This window comes from Mauremys mutica, chromosome 4 (assembly GCF_020497125.1).
Source record: "Mauremys mutica isolate MM-2020 ecotype Southern chromosome 4, ASM2049712v1, whole genome shotgun sequence".
In the NCBI taxonomy this organism is placed as follows: domain Eukaryota; kingdom Metazoa; phylum Chordata; order Testudines; family Geoemydidae; genus Mauremys; species Mauremys mutica.
In genome coordinates, this window is record NC_059075.1 from 131,182,993 (window position 1) to 131,206,909 (window position 23,917).

The following is a 23,917-nucleotide window of genomic DNA, read 5'->3' on the forward strand; positions in this document are numbered from 1 at the left end:
AGTATTAGCCTGCCAAACCCAGGGTTGTGAACTCAATCCCGGAGGGGGCCATTTAGGGATCTGGGGCAAAAATCTGTCCAGGGATTGGTCCTGCTTTGAGCAGGGGGTTGGACTAGATGACCTCCTGAGGTCCCTTCCAACCCTAATGTTCTGTGTTCTATCATCCCAAAAGGTAACAGCACTAAGGAGGGAGAATGTGTTTAGAGCCAAGAGACTCCTGGGTTCCCATTCCCAGATCTGCCATTGGCTTGCTATACATAAGAATGACCCTACTGGGTCAGACCAAGGGTCCATCTAGCCCAGTATCCTGTCTACCGACAGTGACCAGTGCCAAGTGCCCTAGAGGGAATGAACAAAACAGGGAATCATCAAGTGATCCATCCCCTGTCGCTCATTCCCAACTTCTGGCAAACAGAGGCTAGGTACACCATTCCTGCCCATCCTGGCTAATACCCATTGATGGACCTATCCTCCATGAATTTATCTAGTTCTTTTTTGAACCCTGTTATGGTCTTGGCCTTCACAACATCCTCTGGCAAGGAGTTCCACAGGTTGACTGTGCATTGTGTGAAGAAATACTTCCTTTTGTTTGTTTTAAACCTGCTGCCTATTAATTTCATTTGGTGACCCCTAGTTCTTGTGTTATGAGAAGTAATAAACAACACGTCCTTATCTACTTTCTCTACACCAGTCATAATTGTATAGACCTCAATCATATCTCCCCTTAGCCATCTCTTTTCCAAGCTGAGAAGTCCCAGTCTTAATAATCGCTCCTCATACGGAAGCCATTCCATACCCAGAATCATTTTTGTTGCCCTTTTCTGAACCTTTTCCAATTCCAATATCTCTTTTTTGAGATGGGGCAACCACATCTGCACACAGTATTCAAGATGTGGGCGTACCATGGATTTATATAGAGGCAACATATTTTCTGTCCTATTATCCATCCCTTTCTTAATTATTCCCAACATTCTGTTCACCTTTTTGACTGCTGCTGCACATTGAGTGGATGTTTTCAGAGAACTATCCACAATGACTCCAAGATCTCTTTCTTGAGTGGTAACAGCTTATTTAGACCCATCATTTTATATGTATAGTTGGGATTATGCTTTCCAGTGTGAATTACTTTGCATTTATTAACATTAAGTTTCATCTGCCATTTTGTTGCCCAGTCACCCAGTTCTGAGAAATCCTTTTGTAGCTCTTTGCAGTCTGCCTGGGTCTTAACTATCTTTAGTAATTTTGTATCATCTGCAAATTTTGCCACCTCATTGTTTACCCCTTTTCCCAGATCATTTATTAATATGTTGAATAGGACTGGTCCCAGAACATACCCCTGGGGGACACAGGCGCCAACTTCCCCTCTTTTCCGTGGGTGCTTGACCCCCCACCTCTGCTCATGGCCCCGCCCCCACTCCACCCCTTCCATGAGGCCCTGCCCCTGCACCGCCTCTTCCCCGCCTTCCCTGCCCCCATTCCAACCCCTTTCCCAAATCCCCATCCTGGCCCCATCTCCTCCCCTGAGCGTGCCATGTTCCCCCTCCCTCCCCAGCCCGGAGCTTGCTAACGCCGCCAAACAGCAGTTTGGTGATGGCCGGGCGGGAAACACTGGGAGGTAGGCAGAGGAACCGGGGGAGGAGGAGGTGGGAGGGGAGCTTGGCTGCTGGTTGGTGCAGAACACCCATTAATTTTTCCCTGTGGGTGCTCCAGCCCCGGAGCATCCACGGAGTTGGCACCTATGCTGGGGGACACCACTATTTACCTCTCTCCATTCTGAAAACTGATCATTTATACCTACCCTTTGTTTCCTCTCTTTTAACCAGTTACCAGTCCATGAGAGCACCTTCCCTCTTATCCCGTGGCAGCTTACTTTGCGTAAGAGCCTTTGGTGAGGGACCTTTTCAAAGGCTTTCTGAAAACCTAAGTACACTATATCCACTGGATCCCTGTGGTCCACATGCTTGTTGGCCCCCCTCAAAGAATTCTAGTAGATTGGTGAGGCATGATTTCCCTTTACTAAAACCATGTTGACTCTTCCGCAACAAATTATGTTCATCAAATATGTCTGACAATATTGTTCTTATGTGTAACTTCCTCTCTCCAGATCTCAACTAATTCCCTGTTGTGAGGTGTAATGATTCTGTGTTTCTACAGTGTGTAGGTATGCGGTCGTGGACGGGGGCTCCTCAGCATTACTCATAATAATGAATGAATGGGCCAGATTGATTTCTGGTACTGAGGCCTCAGTTGAGTTACAGCAGGGATGAATGTGATGCAGTGATTGTAAAGTGCTTTGAGATCCTTAGATGAAAGGGACAATAGGTCTGTGCCTCACCTGGACAGCCTTTCTCTGACATGAGGAGTGAAGATGGTGGCTGGGATGAGGCTGGTAGATTTTTAATAGCAATGGGCATGATCCTAGATGGTCACACAGTGGTCTCTTCTGACCTTAGAATCTATGAATGGGTCTTGATCTTCAGCATTCAGCCTATTCTCCCGCATTGCTAGAGTGCTGGCCACTCTCCCAGACAGGAGACTGAGCTGGTGGTGGCACACAGACCTAGCTAGGTGAGCTCCGATCACAGGGGCTGAGCCCTAGTGCTGCTGCTAATTGGGCAGCAGCAGAACCCACTGGGAGCATAATTTCAGTCATATTAGTTGGGACATTTGTCCAAAAGAGAAATTGCTGATATTGATTACACATGAACATAGGAATTGCCCATAGTCCACCAGCTCAGTCTCCTGTCTGGGAGAGTGGCCAGCACCAGATATTTCAGAGCGAAGAGCCAAAAACATTACCTACAGAAGATGTGGGCCCCTCTACCACCCATTAAAGTCTCCTCAGAGACTGGCTTTAGACCTGAAGCATAAGATTATAAATCCCTTCCCAAAACTCTCTGTGGGGTTTATTTTAAGCACTAACTAAATTCAGATTCTGATCCCATGCCTAGTGATGCAGCTCATTTACATTCTAGGTCTGGTGTTTGTTCAGTGAGGCATCTTTCCTCTTCGCTTCATTATATTTCATGAGGCACTCTGAGATCTTCAAATGTGGACAAGCTAACAGTTAAAATGTGGTATTACAGAGAGAGAGGCAGTAAGCAAAACCCCAGATCCAAACACTCCTGGATTATGAAGGGACTCCGTCCTTGCCTCCGTGCTTGTGTAGAGCGACGAGGGTGGGGGACCTCTAACTCCAAACCTGGAATGACACAGTTTGCAATAATTCATTATTTTGATCACTTGGCTAGCAAAAAGATCACAGGAAAAGGTAGAACTTCTGGCTGGCCAGCAGCTGGCAGCATTTCTGAGCACCCCCCCACCCCAGCATGAACATATCAAGTGGGTGTAATTGACGATTATGCTATAATTTTTTTCATTCAATTGTACAGACCTTTGGGGACTTTGGGATTGGGGGCCTAAAAGACAGAGGAATCGAGCACTAGGTGGCACAATGGGTCAGTTCACTAGCCTTTTGCCTCTGGATATCTAGGCTTAAATCTTGGCTCAGGGCATGTACATTTCATCCTGTTGCCAAATATTTAGTACAACTTTCTCCTGAACAAAACTCACAGTCAGGGTGTCCCAGGGGAGGGGGAAAGAATTGTGTTGACTTCATTTCTTACTATGATGGATTCTAGTACCTTCAGCAGAGACCAGGATCCCTGCCTTCCAGTGTAGTACTGGATCCTTTTTATTTGTCTGTAGCCCCTTCCCCAATGTGTGGCTCAAGCCCCCTCCCCGATACCTATCACTTGGAGCGGCTTCTCCACTCTCCTTGTAGGAGTTTGGGTCCTGGGTTCTTTGTTGTGACCCATGGTGCCTCCACCCATGGTGACCCCCTCACTATGCCTGGAACACAAAGGCGGCTGTCCCTGGGGAAAATGACTAATGCTATCACCCTTAACAAGGACTATGACCCAGTGCACAAACAACAAAATACATTCATCCACACCCCCAACAAATAAATGCCACACCCCTAAGTAACAGTATAACAAATGGGACCTTACTGTGGGCAGGAAATAGAGGCTGTAGGGAAGGAAAGGCTAAGGTTAATTAATAAATACTACACTAATAAAACAAAACTTTCCCCCCATTCACAACTGTACCACAACCCCCAGCTCCCACCCTGGCATTCTTCCAGCCAGATGGAATGCCTAGGATGGGTCTGGAGATGGGTGTAGCAGCGCTGCAAACTTTTGTCTGCTTAAAGAAAATGAAGGGGGCCCTCTCCTGGCTTCCTAGTTCGAAGTCTTGTGGAGGTCTCAGGTGGCTCTCAGTAGCCAGCCTTGGACTCGTTCTCTGGCCACTGCTTTCTCTAGGGCAGAAACTGCTTGCCCATGCACTAGATCCCACAGCAGTTCAGTGTCTTTCTCTGTGGGGACCAGGAGCTAAGCAGAGACACCCTGAGCTGTTCTGCTGCTTCTAATCAGTTCCAAACTCAAAAGATCCAAGACCTTGAAAACTGGAGTAATAGAACTGGGATGAAATTTAATAGTGCAAAGTGCAAGGTCGTGCCCTTGGGAACTAACAATAAGAATTTTTTGCTATAAGCTGGGGACTTATCAGTTGGAAGTGACAGAGGAGGAGAAAGACCTGGGTGTATTGGTTGATGACAGGATGCATCCGACGAAGTGGGTATTCACCCACGAAAGCTCATGCTGCAAAACGTCTGTTAGTCTACAAGGTGCCACAGGATTCTTTGCTGCTTTGACAGGATGACTGTGAGCCACCGATGTGATGTGGCCGTGAAAAAGGCTAATGCAGTCCTAGAATGTAGAGACAGGGAGGTGTTAGTACTGTTATACAAAGCACTGGTGAGATCTCATCTGGAATACCGTGTGCAGCTCTGCTCTCCCATGTTTAAGAAAGATGAATTCAAACTGGAACAGGTGCAGAGACGGGCTACTAGGATGATCAGAGGAATGGAAATCCTGACTTATGAGATGAGACTCAAAGAACTTGGCTTGTTTAGCCTAACCAAACGAAGGCTAAGGGGAGATATGATCGTTCTCTATTAATACATTTGGGGAGGGAGAGGAGTTATTTAAGTTAAGCACCAGTGTGCACACAAGAACAAATTAATAGAAACTGGCCATCAACAAGGGTAGGCTTGAAATTAGATGAAGATTTCATCATAGTGAAGTTCTGGAACAGCCTTGCAATGGGAGCAATGGGGGCAAAACATCTTAGTGGCTTCAAGACTGAGCTTGATAAATTTATGGAGGGGATGGCATGATGGGACTGCCTACAATGGCACATGGCCTATCGGTGACTGCTAGCAGTAAATATCTCCAATGGCTGGTGATGGGACACTACATGGGGAAGGCTCTGAGTTACTCCAGAGGATTCTTTCCCAGGTGTCTCGCTGATGGGTCTTACCCACATGCTCAGAGTCCAACTGATCACTGTTTTTGGGGTTGGGAAAAAATTTTCTCCCCGGTCAGATTGGCAGAGGCCCTGGAGTGTTTTACCTTCCTCTGCAGCATGGGGCATGGGTCACTTTTTGGTTTGAACTAGTGTAAATGGTGGATTCTCTGTAACTTGACATCTTTAAATCATGATTTGAGGAGTTCAGTGACTCAGCCAGAGGTTATGGGTCTATTACAGGAGCGGGTGGGTGAGATTCTGTGGTCTGCGATGTGCAGGTCAGACCAGCTGATCATAATGGTCCCTTCTGGCCTTAATGTCTGTGAGTCTAAGAGCAACACTAACTACATCTAGACTCTTTGCCTCTGTGTCAGTCTGTGCCTGCCCACCAGGGGACTGAGCAGTCCTATTTCATAACTGGCCCAAAAACTGCCTGTATCAATCACCCCAGCAGAAGCCTTCCTATTGGGTTTTGCAGGATTGTCCAATCGATTCTGTCCCTGCCCCGGATTCTAAGGTACAGAGGCTCTGGAGCCATGGTGGTTATTGTCGTCCATAGGGTAGATCCCCTCCCCTGGAGGCTCAGTCCAGTATGATTCCAGGAGCTGACAAATTTCAAAGGGGGTTACACAGCTGCTATTTTCCTGCTGCATAACGCAGACCAGCGATGCAGCACTTCACTGAATACGAAGGGCTAGGAGGTGACTGAGGAGGAGGCGAAGGTAGCAGGTAAAACTAACTCTGGATTTCATCAGAGGAAAGTCTGGAATGAAAAACTTTCATCCAAAGTGTTGGATGAAATCTACAGGGTGGCACGATGGAGGGAAATGCACAGAGGAGAAGTGGAATGCGTTTCCTCATCTACGGTGGTAGCGCCAAGGGCTGCAGATGCCACCCCTTAATAAACATGCACAGGTCGCAAACAACAGGCCAATGTGTATGAACAAGAAAATGCAAAAAATAAAAGCAATCCTGGGTGAGGGTGACTCCTGTGCGAGTGATAAAGCATTGGGCAGGAGTGAGGAATGGAGTTCACAGTGTGAAGTTAATTGGGTGTGAAAGAAACGGAGCACAAGCCCAAGGGGCACTGGCTGAAAGGCAAATGGCACCCAGAGCGCTGATGAATGAAGAGAAGTTTTCTCAAGTGCATAAGTTACCAGAGGTCAAAGCAGGAGGCAGGGACTGCTAGAGGGAGCTGGGCACATTACGTACATTAAATGATTTCTCTTCAAGCAGTGCCAAGTAATAATCTCGCTTCCCCTTATTTTTATTTATATTCTGGTAGTATCTATAATACGCTAGCTGCTGTGTATATACACAAACACACACACTCAGTCCCTGCCCCAAAGAGCTCATGCTCTTAGAAATACATTTTCTACCTGAGAGTCTCAGCATGCTTTACATAGATTAATAAGTAGATTGCCAATATCCTGGTGAAGTACGATTACCCCCGTCTATCAGCTGGGGAAACTGACACAGAGAGTTGATGTGTCTTGACCAAGGTCTCACCGTGAGTCAGTAGCAGAGCCAGGAATAGAACCCTGGTCTCCTCACAGCCAATTCTTTGGGCCCAGGGGCGGCTCCAGGCCCCAGCACGCCAAGCGCATGATTGGGGTGGCATGCCGCAGGGGGCACTCTGCCGGTTGCCGGCTCCGGCGTGCCTGCGGGAGGTCCACCAAAGCCGCGGGACCAGCGGACCGTGGGACCAGCAGACCCTCCACAGGCACGCCTGCGGGAGGTCCACCGGAGCCGCCTGCCTCCCTCCTGGCGACCGCCAGAGCGCCCCCCGCGGCATGCTGCCCTGTTTGGGGTGGCGAAATGTCTAGAGCCACCCCTGTTTGGGCCTCACATGTAAGACCAGAGAAAGAGGAGACCAGTATCTAGAAACAAACTTTCCTATGGAAGGGGAAATAGTTAATGAAGGCAGTCACAATAACAGCAGGTCAAGATGTCAGAGTGCCTGCCTTCACGTTACAGTGAAGGGTGAAGACCAACTCATGTCTAGGTGCTACAGAGGTGACTGATGCCATATAAATGACTTAGGTGCCGAGACAGAGGATGAAGGGAGAGATAGATAGACTTAGACTATTACAGAGAAGACACACAAAGATACTGTGGTCTCTACCATGGACACTTTTTACCCTGGCTCTTTCTTGTTTTTCCCCTTACTCTAAAATCAAATTATTTCAGAGTTGCTCTTGGGTATGGAACCCATAAAATCTTATTCAGTTCCTAGCCTGCCTGTGCTCAAAGGAAAGGGAAATACCTCTTCCCCGCCCCCATTACTCACTTACCTGGGCATACCACGGAATGGAAAATGTCATCCTGATCCCCCAGCTGGTATCAGTTTATACCCTGAGGCATGAGGGTCAAAAGCCCTTATCATTGTTTTCTTAGCTTGGAGAGCTGCAGATGCTATTTGTACTTATGTGTGTCTAATCTTTTTGGGGGGAAAGGCTTTTGTCTTAATCCAACCAGCTTGTCTCATGTGCAGGAGAGATGAAAATAAGCCGTCTCTGGAGAGCGGGGCGATCCGACAGAGGGAGAAAACCAAAACGGAAATTAAACCGAAATAGCTTCATGGGTCATTTAAAAATATACTGAGTCAGTTAAAAAAGAATCACAAGAATTCACTGTCCATGGATGAGGGAGCTCTGGACACAATAATGTTTGTGGAAATGGCTTATGATACAGCAGCACAGTGGGTTAATTGACAAGGTCAGCGAGAAGGAATGTGGCAGTGTAGCGTGCAGAATACTCCGTAGGCAACAGTTCTGCACGAGCAGGGAGTGGAAGGAGAAGGTGACTGGGCCAGTGGTGGGTGAATCTCGAAAGGGTTGGATAAAATCCCAGGGTGAAGTTCTTCTGATGGTTACACCCACACAAATGGAGTCAAGGAGCTGCACCTGGTGTGACTGAGAACAGCATTTTGCTTCCAGAAAATGAGGATGGTCATTCAAAGTTGATCCCAACTATCTGAACCCACTGGGCCAAATTGAGTCCTTTGTGAGAAGTGGAGGGCAGTTCTGTTGACCTGAAGAGCTGTTCCTACTTATTCCCAGGAGAGATGAATTTGGCTTTGCAGTAGTGATATGAGAACATGCTTCCTGGCAAGATTTCTGCTATTTCCAGAGTGGGGTGGAAATATCACGGGAGCACTTTCCCATCAGATTCTGGTACTTCCCCATCCTTGCCAGATCCTGGAAAGGCAGAGGCAGCAGCAAGTATGGAAGTAAAGGGGAAAGAGTGAAGCAAACATATCAAAGCCTCTCAAAAGTTTCGTTCCAGGTTCAGACCTTGTCTGTGGGCCAGATCCTGAGCACCTCCAACTCCTATTGACCCCCACCCCCATGAGATTTTCAGGAATCCAGCATAGTAACCCCCCACTACTAGATCATTAGCAGAGTTTGAAACTTAAATCTTCTGTGCCAAAGCACAGGTGTCTACTGCTTGAGCTAAAGCAATAACTCCCTCAGCTGGTATCAGTAGTAGGCTGTTTTCCTCCACATGGGCTGTGAGTGGGGATGCAACATATAGTTTAAAAGTGTTACATCATTCCCCAGCAGACTGTGGCCCAATGCAATTTGCATGAGTAAGAACTGTAGGGCTTTGCCCCTCTGATACCATCTCCCATGGTGGTTAGAGACTGGGAGCGGATTTGTATGCCCAAGGCACCTAGCTCCCCATTGGTTGAGGAGTTAGGTACCTAAAGGCTTTGAGGATCTGGGCCAGGGTGCTTTGAGTAGAAGCAGTTTGAGGTGGAAGGAGGTGACTAGAAGAGCCCCACAGCAACTGTCCCTTTAAGAAGGGATTTTATTCCATTTGTGCATCTGTGATCTGGAAAGGGAATGTACAGAAGTTGATGAAACTGCTGATCATCCAAAACTGGGGCGGAAAGCACAGAAAGGTGCAGCATTGAAATGGTAATGAAATGCCTAACGAGCTGGAGAGACTAGGAACATGGGCAAATGAGCGGCAGCTGCAGTTCAGCGAAGGGAAATGTAATAGCACTCAGCTGTCGTGCAGCCCGCCAGCTCCTCCGCTGCTGTAAACTGACATCGCTGTGACTTCAGTGGAGCAACACTGAGTTACGCTAGGCCAGTGTCATTCATCTGAGGATCTCAAAGCACTTTCCAAACATTAACTAAGTATACGTTGGCCGCACACCCCTTGAGACAGAAGGAGGTAACGGTTCCCATTTTACAAAGGGAGAAGCCAAGGCACAAAACTGAGAGGAGGACTGGGGAGGGGTCCTGACTCGCAGCCCCTGGCCCTAGGCACAGTAAGGCCTCCGAATGTAAGATGCTCAGGTCTTGGAAAATAATGATGCCTTAGGGTACGTCCACACTACCCGCTGGATCGGCGGGTAGCGATCGATCTATTGGGGATCGATGTATCATGTCTCGTCTAGACACGATATATCGATCCCCGAACGCTCTGCCGTTGACTCCGGAACTCCACCAGGGTGAGAGGCGGAAGCGGAGTCGACGGGGGAGCCGCGGCCGATGATCCCGCGCCATGAGGACAGGAGGTAAGTCGATCTAAGATACGCCGACTTCAGCTACGCTATTCTCATAGCTGAAGTTGTGTATCTTAGATCAACCCCTCCACCCAGTGTAGACCAGGCCTTACCCTACAAAGCCCAGGCTGTGTGATGGAGCCAGGGACTCAATGCATCAGACCTTTGAGGGCTGAATAACACTAGAACTAAAAAGCAAACCATAAGCTGACGTGATCATGTGCGTTTTCCCCCATGTATCCCCTTTGGGCCTGTCGAGAGACACGGGGCCAGATTCTCAGCTGGTGTAAATTTGGCATAGCTCCACTGAAGTCAATAAACTTCACTCTTGCTGTGGGTCTGTCCCATAGGGTCAATATCAGAGGCTTTCCTACACATCACCACTGAATTGGGCCTAAGGCAGCCTGGGAATTGATGGGGACATACATAATGGGAGGGGGACTCCCAATTTTCATCTACACCCCTATGTGCAGAAGAAAGTCCCCCTCCCTAAGCTAGCTGCAAGGTCCCACTTTGGACACATCTCACCTAGTGGAGAATGACGCCCTCTCTGGTCTTGTCTGTGGTGAGGATTTTAGGGAACTCTCACCCCATTGCATCAGCAATAGGAGCGCTAGTGTAGACCAGCCATCAGACTTCTTACCAACATGTCTTACAGAGCACGGTTAGAGAACACAATGATAAAGATCCCTGAGCCCAGTTGCTACCATCTGCATTGGTGCTCCAGTGATGATGGAAGACTTCCCTACAGTCCTCGGGGCGGATGCAGCCCACATGCTCCATGTAGCTCCTCTAGAGCAGGGAGAAGTTAAGAATAGAGCCTAAGCCTACAGTAAAACCAAATTCCACCCTGGGAAGGGGACTGCATTGGCTGCCCTGCCTGGAGTTCATCCTTCTTTTCCCAGGAGTGCCCTGGAAGATGTGGCCTTCTACCCATCTCACGTTTTGAGGTGAAATGCCACGTCCTGTATGGAAAGTGGGTGGGATGCCATTTTCCCCTTGTAGTTTTTCCCCAGGCTGCTCTTTTTTCCTCTGAGCTGTGTCTATGAAACTCGCTTTGGTTGAGTGTGACTCATTGTCCTCTACTTGGTTGCTCCACAAAGGCAGTGTCAGTAGCTGACGCTGCATCTGGCAATTAGACTTAGTACTTTAGCTCAGATGACTGTACCTTGTTCTTTTTCACTGCAAAGGGCCTGGGGTCAAAACCTGCCCTTGGCCCAAGAATTGGGCTATCTCCTATCTATCTTTCCAGCCATACCAGGACGGCTGAGAAAGAAAATCCATTGGACCCATCCTCAAGGTGGGGAGGGGGAATGTATTTGTCCCCCTCTCACTACATATCAGGTTGGGAGAGGAGAGAAGACACTTCGCTTGGTCACACCGGAGGACAAGGGCAGGAGAGAGATCTCCTAACACCAAGGTGGCGCGAAGGACTAGGAGACTGTACATCTCGTCCCGCGTCTCCCAGAGTCTAGCCCTAGTCCTCAGCTCCCAGTCCTGGAGCTCAGGAGGGCCATGTGATTAACCGGAGGCCATGAATTATTCACAGCTCATCCTCTCAAGGAGGATTCAGTTCCTTTGCAGGAAAGGGTCTCCTTGAACAACCGCGGAGCTTTGCCGAGAGCCAGCAGCTCTGTCATGGAAACCCAAGACCTTAGGGGCTCTCAGCATCCTCTCCCTGTGTTTCATTTGCTTTGACGTGCCGTCTCTTCGCTCTCCCGTGGCAGCATGGAAGAAGACACGGTGGATGCTTTAATAAAGACAAGTGGGATTCTTAGATGCCTGCAGTGACTTTGGGGGCCCCAGCAGTCTGAATGCTGTTGAGTGTCCTGTTACAGACCCACAGAGTTTATTGATTGCCGGCAAGCTGCATTCAAATCATGCATTCTGAGTTCACTCATTAAAATGACAAATTAAGCTGGCAGCCCCTGGGTTCTCTTGATTTTTTATTTTCTTCTGCAAAGTGAAACCTTGCCCAGATTACTCATCGCTCCAACTCATTAAGAGGCATTAGACAGACCTGGCACCTTTCGGAGGCGATGAAGAGGTTTGTTTTGTGTCTGTTTTATGCTCCCACGGGGGTGTATCGCAAATGACCTCTCTGAAAGCCCCCAGGTAGGGGACGGAGATGCTAAAGGAGCGGGGGAAAAGAAGCTGGGCAATCGAGCTGCAGCCAGGGGGCACAGAATTGGTGTGGCACAGCAGAATAAAGAGAGCCGAGTAAGCAAGACACAGGCTAACACAGCCGATGCCTAAGTAGCAAGGTGCTCGCTAGCTATGCTATTCATATGGCCTCCATTACTGCAGTATGACACATCCCAAAACCTAGAACTCATAACACCCCTGGGCTACTATCCCCATTGTACAGCTGGGGAACCAAGGCACAGAGGGACTGTAATGTGCTCAAGGTCACATAGGAAGCCTGGGGAAGATGGAGCACAGGTCTCCAACAGCTTGGGCTCATGCCCTAACCACTGGACAACCCTGCCTCCATACCAGAGCGGGAGGATGCTCATGTGTTTAAGGTGCTCGAACGATGTGGGTTCCATTGTCTGTTCTGTCGCATGTTCCTTGTACAAAGCTTGAGCAAACCATGTAATCTCCCTGTGCCCTAACTCTGCATCTCTAACATGCTGCTTCCAACTCCCACCTGGTCTGCATGGCCCAGAATTTTCGGAAGGGCTCAGCACACACCCTCAGGGCATTTGTGGGTGCAGAGCAATGTGGGAAATCAGATCACTAAGTGTCACGAAGGGAGGTGCTGGGTCCTGAGTGCTTGGGAAAATCTCCCCCACCCCAACAGCTGTGTCAGTTCTGAACCAGGTGCAAAACCACAAGGCATGGTTCTCTCTCTTAGGGTTTTATTCTGCCCCCGAGCACCAGAGTCTCTGAGCATTTTCCACGTAAAACTCAATAGCAATTGTAAAATAGCAATAGCAAAGCCAAAAGGTTGTCACAAAGAAGACCTTGATCAATTGTTCTCCATGTCCACGGGGGTAGTAGGACAGACATCATCAGCTTTGTTGCAGCAAGGGAGATTTTGGTTAGATATTAGGAAACTATCAGGGTAGTTAAGCACTGAACAGGTTGCTTAGGGAGGTTGTGGAATCACCATCACTGGAGGTTTTTAAGAAGAGGCTATGACTCTAGTGGCAGCTCTGGGTTCCAACCCCCCACCACACACACAAACTCACATTGACAGTGCATTTTGCTGTGGCATGCTGACACAGTGCCCTTTGCACCACGCTGTGATATGATGTGATGAGCGTGGTCGACATGCATGTGGACACGGTACTGTGAGGTGCTACCACGCCGCAACCTCCCCCCCCCATGAGAAAATCTCATGATGTGAACATCACGATGCTGCAGCGTGGCAAGTTTGTCCTGACAGCCAGCCCAAACTGTTCAGGGGGGCATCCCTAGGGTCTGGGGGTGACCATTCTAGACCTGAGTCACCTAGCTTCCTGGGGAAGAGCTGCCTGGAGATGGTCAGACGTGGGGTATCATGAAGACACTGGATTGCACAGGCAGCGGAATGGACTGAGTCGGCCTGGGATTTTCCAGCAGGAAAATGTCCTCCTGATGTAGCTCTCAGTGACATGAGTGTAAATCAGGAGTAATTCCTCTCAAGTCAATGAAATGATACTGGTATAAGTGAGAGGAGCCTATAGTGCCTGCTTACAGGGCTGCACACGGGGAGGAGTTTCTTGAGTCCTCTTGGTACCATTTTGATGATGACAAGCTCAGCCATTTCCCTGGGCACCTCATGCTCATCAACTTTTCACCCTGAATCCCATCCCCCACCTGCTCCACTCACGTAACTGCCATGCTTCTCACTACAGGCCACATCCCTTCCTCTCCTGACAAGGTCGCTTGGCTGAGCCAGAAAACCTCCCACGCCCCCGCCTGCCACGCTCCCGCTGAGCATCGTGCCACCGGCTGGATTTTCACAGCTTCTCCTGACACAGACGAACTCTGCTGTTTGCTTAGAGAGCGAAACACCGTTTGTCCCCGAAACGTGGCCTGCTGGAGGTTTTGGATTTCAGGTCAGAGCAGGGAGAAAATCAGCCTTTATCCAGGCGCTTGACAGGCCCAAATAACAGGGTGAGCCCAGTTGAGACCCAAACCTCCATTGTTCAGGTTGGTTCTAAATGCCATGATTGTGCTGGTTCTCTCCTGGGCAGAGCTGCCATCTGTTTGTTATTTGCCCAGCAGGACAAACTGATCATGTCATGACACTGTACTGCTCTCTCATCCCTGTCTCTGGCAATGTGCCAGCATGCAAGGAGATTGTGATACATATAAATACAACTGAGATGCTTCATAGATTTAAATGCATCCATCTACCCTCTGAGGCAGGGCAATTATCCCTGTTGTACGGGTGGGAAATGGAGGCAAAGTAAATTGCAGAAGAAGGCTTTGCTAGAGCAGGGACTTGAACCCAGTTTTCCTAAGTTCAAGGCTAATGCCTTAGCCACTGAACCATCCTTCCTCTCTGGTCTATCACTCAGCATGTCCCAGCAGAGAGCTTAACACCAGAACCTCTCTGGTCACATGTGAGATCAGATCACCCAGGCCTTGTGACTTGTAAGCTAGCTTACTCCTCTCTTTGCTTTTTCCTCCATCAGTCTCTGAGGGTTAGCGTAGAAAGTGAACAATTATCATGCTAATGGCTCCATACATTCCCTCATTATTTATTAAGCTCTAGCACTAACCACTTGACTGAAAAATAATGCCAAGGGTATGATCAGAATGAACAACCCTGATGACAGAATATGTTCCAAGCCCCACACGTCTCACTGGGGAGAATCTGCAGTGGCCCATTGGCTCCCTTGAATTCCCTTAGTTCCAGCAGGATGAGGGTCCCAGGTTTGCTAAGCCAGGCTAGTGAAAGAGATTGGCCACTGAATGGAACAATCAGGGTCAGGGGATTCATGTGCAGTTTCTGCCCTCTGCTGGCCACTGGTATGGAAGGTGTTGGCCTGTTCTCTCACATCTTCTTTAGCCAGTGACTCCTGATTCACACCAGAGTGGATGAGAGGAGAATTAAGCCTCTACCTGTTGGAAGAAAACAAGCCAACTCATAAATAATCATGAGGCTATTTTCATGTTATCGATCCTGGCTACTCCAGCTAGAGGGAGAGGCACCTACTGATTAGGAGAAGCTTTGCATAGTTACTCTGCCTCTTAGAGTTGGTATGGCAACTTCCACCTTTTCATGTTCTCTGTATGTATATATATCTCCTCACTATATGTTCCATTCTATGCATCTGATGAAGTGGGCTGCAGCCCACAAAAGCTTATGCTCAAATAAATGTGTTAGGCCTTGGCTACACTGGCGCTTTACAGTGCTGCAACTTTCTCGCTCAGGGGTGTGAAAAAACACACCCCTGAGCGCAACAAGTTACAGTGCTGCAAAGCGCCAGTGTAAACACTGCCCCAGCGCTGTAAGCTAATCCCAACGGGAGAGCTCTCTCCCAGCGCTGGCGCCGTGACCACACTCGCACTTCAAAGCGCTGCCGCGGAAGCGCTCCCACAGCAGTGCTGTACGGCTGCAAGTGTAGCCATACCTTTAGTCTCTAAGGCCTGGTCTACACTGGGGCGGGGGTCGAACTAAGGTACGCAAGTTCAGCTACTCAGTAGCAGAACTCGAACTACCTTAGTTCGAACTACTCATCCGTCCAGACGCCGCGGGATCGAAGTCCGCGGCTCCCCCGTCGACTCCGCCACCGTCGTTCGCGGTGGTGGAGTTCTGGAGTCGACGGGAGCGCGTTCGGAGTTCGATATATAGCATCTAGATGAGACGCGATATATCGAACTCCGAGAAGTCGATCGCTACCCGCCGACCCGGGCGGGTAGTATGGACGTACCCTAAGGTGCCACAAGTACTCCTGTTCTTTCTGCTGTTAGGAGCTGCCTTCTTTGGGGGCCATCCTACAGGCCGAAGCTCAGCAAGTGAAGGCCAAATGCCAATCAAATTCAGCACAAGAATGTATTTCAAAATGAAATGGAGTCTACAGCTTCACCCAGATGGGACAATCAGAGCAGGAGAGCAAGACTTGCCCACCAGTGGGAGTGAGGTGGGGGAGAGGGGAGATAACTCTCCAGGCACAGGGACCCAGAGGGGCGTGTTTAGAGGTTAGGGGTTTCACCGCTCCTTCCACATGGAAAAGCAGAGGTGTGGTGTTATGTCCCAGGTTCCTGGGAAAGAGACTCAGTTGTGATGTACGAAAGAAGGAGCTTTACAGACATGTCTGCATGGCACTGGTAGCCGCACAGCCTGGGGCATCACACCTTCTCTTGGCTCAGGGCAAACCTAGGGAGGATCCTGTCAGAGCAACCTTTGTTCCAATGCCAGGGTCAGAGGTCTAGCAGGGATGGCCCAGGGCATTATGAAGGTCATCAACAGACTTGCCCTCTTCAGCTGGTGAATTGGGGGAACCTTTCTCTTCCCTCCCAGCACTTGGTCACAGTGAAGGACTGCTCATTAGTGAATCTTCCTTCCTGGGATGTTCTCAAGGCCTTGTCTAAGAGACTTTAATGTATTTTGACATCTCTAAGCACCAGCTAAGACTAAAATGCAACTTCCTGAATAATGGAAACCTAGATGGTTATAACAGTTCCAGCCCGTCAGAAGACAGATCTTCAGCTGGTGTAAATCAACATTACTCAATGGAATGATACTAATTTACACCAGCTGAGGATCTGGCCTGGTAATCCTCATTGCATTTCCTCCTGTGTCAAACTGATTGTTCTGCTTTTCCAAGATCAACTCTTTAGAATGGAGCGGCACCAACAGCTGTGTGATGGGGTGCCTGCCCCACACTGGGCTCTAAGAGGCTAACAGAGCCCTAGGGAGGCTGTGCAGGAGGCAACCAATCAGAGAAGGACTGAAGGGAGCTGCCAATCAGGGCCAAGCAGGCCCATATAAAAAGGGAACTTAAGGGCAGAGGAAGGCAATTCTCTGCTGGGAGCCTAGCGAGGAAGGACTGTGTCTCTGGAGGGCTGAGAGAACTGCCAGAACCCTGGACAGAGCAGTGCTGCTAGTGGGGAGCGAGAGGCAGCTCCCAGCTGGCTGCTGGGGTTTGCAGGCTGAGGCCCTGAGGCAAGAACAAAGAGGATGCTGATGCCAGGAGAAACTGGCCAGACAACTTGTTGCAGTAGCCACTATGGGAAGTGGCTGAACAGCGGACTGCAGGTCCCCCGAAAAGGGGGCAGCAGAGTGTGTGGCAGGGCCGGAGCGCTGTGCCACTGAAGAGGATGCCATGGTCCTCCGAGAGATGTGGGTCCTAGAGCAGGAGTGACAGTGGCGAGGCACCACCCGAAGAGGGCGCACTAACATGCTGAGTTAATCCCCAAGACTGCCAGCGGGAGGCGCCACAGTGGTGAGTGAACCCTGTCACAAGCTGCATATGGCTTAGGATGAGGGGAAACAGGTGAGTGATGGCTCTCAACTCCCTGTCAGAGTTGATTCCAAGTAACAGAACGGGTGGGGGGGGGGAGGCTAGATGTCTGAGTCCATTGGGAGCAGCCTGAGTTGTAAAATCAAGGTTGCTAGTGCCAGTCCTAGTCATGGAGGTGCTGAGTGTCCTTGTGTGAAATGAATTTGGTGGTCATGTGCACACATCATAAAACCCATCCCCACAACCAGCATCAGTGGGCAAGCCTAGTAGAAAGGCTGTGTTTCAAGGGGCATGGAGTCTGAAATGCCCCCTCACCTCGAGCAGTATTGCAAAGAGCTACCAAAGGAAGCCATTTGCAGTAGACAAATTTCATTGGTCCTACAAAACCCACAAACCATGCAACATATTCCTAAGAACCATCTGCTGACACCTTAAATGTGTACAGATACAGAGCACTTCTGTAATAAGCATGAGGGGAAGATTGCTGCTTGCAGTACACCCCTCCTCGTGGGCTGATTAAAAATCTCCATTTTCCAGGGCTCCCAAAATGCTGCCTTTCCTTTCATCAGTGCCAAAACTCTTACTCAATGTACTGAAGCTGCTGAACAACCAGCAATTGGACTCGTTCTACGGAAATCAGGCATCTGACTGCAGTTCAAATGGAGATGGAAAATCGCAGGACATCCAATTTAAAAAGAGCAACTTAGAAGCAAAATTGAAATCACATTAAATGTCACATTACTCTGTGGATGGCCCTTCAAGGATACATGGCCATTACTCACCCAATGTGTCTTTTAAACTATGACTCATCAGCTGATGCTTTTAAGTAATTACTGTATATTTCACTTCTAAACTGCAGCAGATGAAGAAAATAGGACCATCACAAATTCTGAATAGACACAGGACCAGATCATCAGCTGTTGCAAATTAACATAGCAGTCAGGGGAGCTTTGTTGGTTTATACCAGCTCAGAATCTAGTCCATAAAACTGAAATCAAGTCTTACATGTTCTCCTGCAACCTCACCCTACTCCAAACTGAGTAAAGCAGCTCCAAATGGACAATAATGGTCAATGTGATTTGGAAATAGATTCTTGAGTAACCCTTAATTTGTTTCTAGGACACCGGCTATACCTCTGTGCATGTGTCTTCCATACAGCCCAGGACAATTATATCTGCATGAGCCTACCTCCCCTATGATTGTGCAACTAATTACATGCAGGTTGGACTCTGATACACATCTTAAGGTAACTTTGAGACCCTAATTTCCATAGACACAGACATAGCCAGATTTATATTTCCAGTATACACTTCTGATCACTCCTGGGTCCCTACTAACACTTGTGGGGCATGGATCAGTGTTCATGTTGCACTCCCTGTCAGTACCCGGCCTAAGCCGGGGAAGCTAATGATCCAACCAGCGGACCAAATTTGGTGATGAATCTTGGTCACGTGCCACCTGAGGCATGTCGTGCATAAAGAAGACTAACACATTGGGGTTCTTTACCCCTAATTTGAAATCCAGCCCCCAGATCCCTGTGTTATAGGATACCAGCTCCTTTGAAAAGAGATGATAAAGATGGGGAGAAACGCCATCCAGTGGACTGTCAGGAAAAAGAATCTCATTCAGTTCCACCTCTGGTTTGTACTAAGCTGCAGCTGGGGAGTCATTTTATTTCCATGGCTACATGACACATGGATTAATGTGGACTTTTCAGCCAGAAACACAGTAAGTGATCATCATACTTTCTGCTCTTGAGAACAGAACTGGATATTTCAGATCTTTTAGGACTGATTGGATAGAATTGCTGCTTTATCAAATGAATTCTCCCCCCGCCCCCCCCCGATTATGGCAAATTTGCCTTCCCCTTGTTGTGACACACTTTGTTTGCTTTGTTTGTACATCAAGTTGACTCCTGAAACAAAACTGGTCAGTTTCACTTTCTGGTTCTCCTGATTAGCACCCTACTCTAGTGTCTAGATTTCCAGCATTGGAAGAGATTGTGGACATTTTAAAATAACTGCAGTATTTCCTTTAACTAGTATTAAAGTTTCATTTGGATAGAGTGTCTACAGCCCAAAACGGGAAGTCAGGAATTTTGAGTTCTAGCCCTGGGTCTGCCATAGACTTGCTCTGTGATCACTAGCAATTCATTTCACCATTCGGTACCTCACTTTTCAAGTCTGTAATACAGGGAAAATGATACTGGGTCCACCCCCTCAGTGAAGTGCATGGAGATGAAAAACACTGTCTTAAGTATTATTAAGGTGCTCACCATTCATTAAGGCTTCCAACATCACAGTGAGATAGGTAACTACTATCAGACTTATTTCACAGGTGGGTAAGCAGAGAGCTGAGTAGAACTAGGTGAAAAAATGTATGTATTTTCAGGGAAAAAAATTCAAAAGGATCTCAACTTTTATAAGTTTGCAAAGAATTTTTTATTTTCCAACAAAACCAAGTATTTTCTTTCTTTTTGCTGATGAACAGATTTCAACCAACTCTAGAGTTGAATAGTATTGGGTCTTGAGTTTGAAGCATCAATAAACCACACTTGGTTTCCCATTGGTTCCTTTCCTGTTTCTCCTCTGATACTATGATAGAAGGAGAGACTGCAAAAACTAGCTTGAATCAAGATTAGGGTGTGTAATTTAAACCCACAAAAAGTGAACACTGCAGGGCAGGTTAAAGCAGAACCATCAGCTTTCACTAAGGCCTTGTCTACAATACACAGTTTTGTCGATGCAAGCTACACTGATAATCCAAGAACGGTATAATTATATCATTTGGGCATGTTCACACAACACTAATATTGGCAGAGCGCATCCACAGTTGGTGCTCTAGCATCGACAGTCAGAGCAGTGCACTGTGGGTAGCATCCCATTGTGCTACTCGCCACCTTCTGCAGCTCGGAGTTGTGGGAAGGCGGAGTGGATCCCAGTGCATCATGGGTGCAGGCTCAACGTCCCATGATGCAGTTTTTTCTGTTCCATCATTCCATGAGCTTCTGACTGCATTGTGCAGCATTTTTCAACAGCCCCTGTTTATTGTGCGCCTGCCATCTCTGTCTGAAAGGATGGATCCCACACTGCTCTCTACTGTTGTGGTCACAGTAAAGCACACATCACGGATGGTCATGCAGTATATCATGAACTCCCACTTTGAACAGGAATCAGAATTGCCTGACCTGCTGTGTGCCCATCTTCAGGAACACTAGCCTGTACAGAAAGCTGCAAGCAGGGACTTTCTTTCTCAGATTCCAATGGGGGATGTTGAAATGCCCAGGTGATCCTGGGAGACCCAGCGTACCCCTTACTCCCATGGCTCATGAAGCCTTACACAGGAAACCTGACAGCAGCAAGGAGTGCTTCAACAATAGGCTGAGCAGGTGCAGAATGACCACAGAATGTGCCTTTGGCAGATTAAAAGTGCGCTGGTGCTTCCTTTATGGCTGGCTAGCCCTAACTGAGGAAAATATTCCCATGGTCATAGCAGCCTGCACCTGTCCTCCTTGTTGCACCTTGGGCGCTTCCTTATCTAGCAGAGGCACTCCGCCGGTGTATAGGGGTTTCCCCTGAAGGCCACATCTGCTGAAGCACAAGAAACAGAAGCATGTTTGTTAGTTCACACACAGCACTGAATCATTATAGTAAAATATACCTCTTTTTACAAATCGCTTTCCCACTGTCCCTTGGCAACACACCCTAAACATGGCCTGAGGGGGTGGGGGAGTGATGTTTGGCACTCAAGATGGGCAAAGTTTTTCAAACTGGGGTCTGCAGACTCCTGGGGTTCCACAAGTGTACTCCAGGTGGTCCGCAGGCCCTGCTGATCACTCTTCCCCCTCCCTCCCTCAACTGCTCCCCCTCCCTCTCAGCGCCTCACACACACCAGGGAACAGCTGTTCAGCAGTGTCCAGGAGGCGCTGGGAGGGAGGGGGAGGAGTGGGGACGGACCGCACTCAGGGGAAGGAGTGGAAGGAGATGGGGAAGAGGAGGGGCAGGGGTGGAGCGGGAAGAGGTGAGGCCTTGAGGGAAGGGATGGAGTGGAGGGTCTGGGGCTGAGCAGGGAGTTTGGGGGGTCCGTGAAATGTTTTTAAATCAAAATGGGGGTCTTTGAATTGCTAAAGTTTTTGAGAACCACTGGTCTGGGTGATTTTTTAAGGGGATCACTGCAGGCAACTAGGGACAGTATTGTAAATTCTGCCACCATTTTCCACAGGTGGGGGTCATTGAAGCCAATATCTCACTCCAGAGGGTAAGCAAGGATGCATCATGCAGCTTCAGACCCTATGCTGCTCTCCTGTGTGCCGCTTTGGTCCCAGCACAAGTGATTGCCGATTGGCAAGGGAAAGTTTCCTACAAAGGGGGAAGGAACAAAGCAGCTCTGCTAAGGATTGGCAAGTACCTGCAGGAAAGTTTCCTAGAGATCTCTCTGAAGGATTCCCGTGAAATCTCGGTGTGAATCAACACACTCTTCCGCCACACTGCTAAGCTACACAAGGGAATGTGGAGCACATGTAAACTGGTACATTTCTATCCTTTCACCCACTTCTAGAATATACAGAGCAAAGGACAGCTCTACCTCATATAACCAAACAGCAGCAACATATCCACAGGACTGTTGGCGGCAGAGGTAGGGTCACAAGCGGAGATAGGGACCAAACTCTGTGAAGGGCAGGGCTTAGCATGGCCCCCCACCCCCTCAGCAGCATCTCCAGGAGATCCCAGTCTTAGGTGCCCGTCTCTCCCCATTCACTAAAGAGGGAGCCTAAGCACCTAACTCAGGTTTAGGGGATCCCATTGTTCTTCCAATGGTTGCCTAAGCATTTAAAACTGAGGGCTGGTAACACTGCGTATTGTCACACCTAAGTCTCTGTGTGCTGAGTCAGAGGGGAGCTGAGACCGGGTCTACTTAGTCCGTATTACAGGCAAACAGCTCGGCGACTGTAAGGGGACTGAGAATGGACATGACTCAGGCAAACAGCCCTGAGACCAAAGAGAGGTTGTTCAGTTCATACCACAAGCAGATCACTGGGGAATGCAGAATAGGCCCCATCAGTGCGTGCCAGAGCCGCACCCCCAGGGTGGGGAATTGAGAACAAGCAGTCTCACTGCATGCCCTAGACACAGAGCCCTGAGCCTGGGGTGTCCAAATGGGGGTGTGAGAGGCATTCTGGAGCTCCCCTTTCCCCCTGCGCTCCTGCGGGAGGGAGGGGAAGGCACAGGATGAGAAGAGCACTATACAAGCTCTAGCAAGTAATGGTGCAGTGATTGGGTGCTGCTCATGAAGTCTGCCCACCCATTCTGCGCTTCCTGTCACTTTTCCGTGTGTGCCTTCTCCACAGCTCCAAATGCTTCTCTGACTGGCTGAGCTTTCTCCAAGACGAGTCTCATCTCATCTTCTGGGAGAACCTCATTGCTCCTGCAGGCGCCAAGAGCCAGCCAGTTCAAGCAATTCTCTGCCTCATTTATGAGTTTGTGGATTCTACTGCCATGGTTATATGCTTTCGTCAGAGCCTGGCTGATGACTGAAGCACCACAGAAGACCAATGTTCAATTCCCTGTTCTGCCACTGATTTCCTGTGTGACCTCAGACAAGTCATTTAGCCTTTCTGTTTTCCTATCTGTACAGTGGGGCTAATAGCATTGTCCAGCCTCACAGGGGTATTGTGATGATAAATACATTAAAGATAGTGAAGCATTTTGAGTTCTACTGATGAAAAATGTTATATAAGAGCGAGTTATTGTTATGCGTTGCATGCAGGAGATGCAGGTCCCAGCACAGGCGAATACCAGCAGTTCCACTGTATTCAGCCCCTTACCTGGAGACGGGGGGCAGGATTAGGAAAATTAAGATGCAAACATAATAATTAAATTATACTGTAGCAGTGATTTAATTATTCACTCTTTTTCTTCCCCTTAGATTGTTTCTAACATTGGCTATTTTATAACTGGCAGAAGAATTGTGCGGGGCCAGGGCTCAGCAGTCCCATCAATACAATTTAGTAAGGGAGAGCATCTCTGTAGCAAGCTATTTAATAATCCCTCTTTAGTTCTGCCCTCTATGGTTAGTGATGTTTTTAAGAGGGTTGAGGAAACAGCTGCTGCAATCCCTTAGAAAGGCAGCTATTAAAGGAGGAGGAAAATCAGCCCATTCATCCACATCTGCCTCTTGTCTCACATTTGGAGGGTGATGCCCTTTGAAGTAAGAGGATTTGGCAATAGGGGTTTTAAAAAGACACAGAATCTTGCTCCTTAAAAAGAAAACCTCTCCCATTTCATTGTCTCTGCTCTCCAGAGACACGGAAAATAGAGAAGGATGGTGCTTTTGTGGCTAAGGCATGGAACTGAAAGCTAGAGTTTGGCTCTTGGCTTTGCCACAGACTCTCTATGGGGCTCTAGAGTGAGTTGCTTCATTTCCCTGGGTCTAATCCAAAACCCGTTTCAACTTCAATCAGTGGAAAGACTCTGACTGAATTCAGTGGTCTTTGGATCAGGGCTCTGTGGCTCAGCTCCCACGCATCTGCTTGGAGCTTGTATGCTTTTTTTTTTTTCCTCCCACCCTATCTCACTTGTTTACTGTTAGCTCTTCAGGGCAGGGACTGAAACCACTGGTGGGAAAG

General features: G+C 48.5%; 1 protein-coding gene across 1 annotated transcript in view; it reads left to right on the forward strand.

Annotated features, from left to right (window-relative positions):
- The window catches only part of KCNC4 (potassium voltage-gated channel subfamily C member 4), a 130,612-nt gene extending 108,585 nt beyond the window's left edge, over nucleotides 1-22,027 (forward strand). Inside the window, exon 4 of the mRNA XM_045012191.1 lies at nucleotides 21,514-22,027. Within this exon, the coding sequence (XP_044868126.1) occupies nucleotides 21,514-21,527 (14 nt within the window). The 3' untranslated portion in view covers nucleotides 21,528-22,027. The remainder of the gene's footprint in view (nucleotides 1-21,513) is intronic.
- Nucleotides 22,028-23,917: the final 1,890 nt, after the last annotated feature.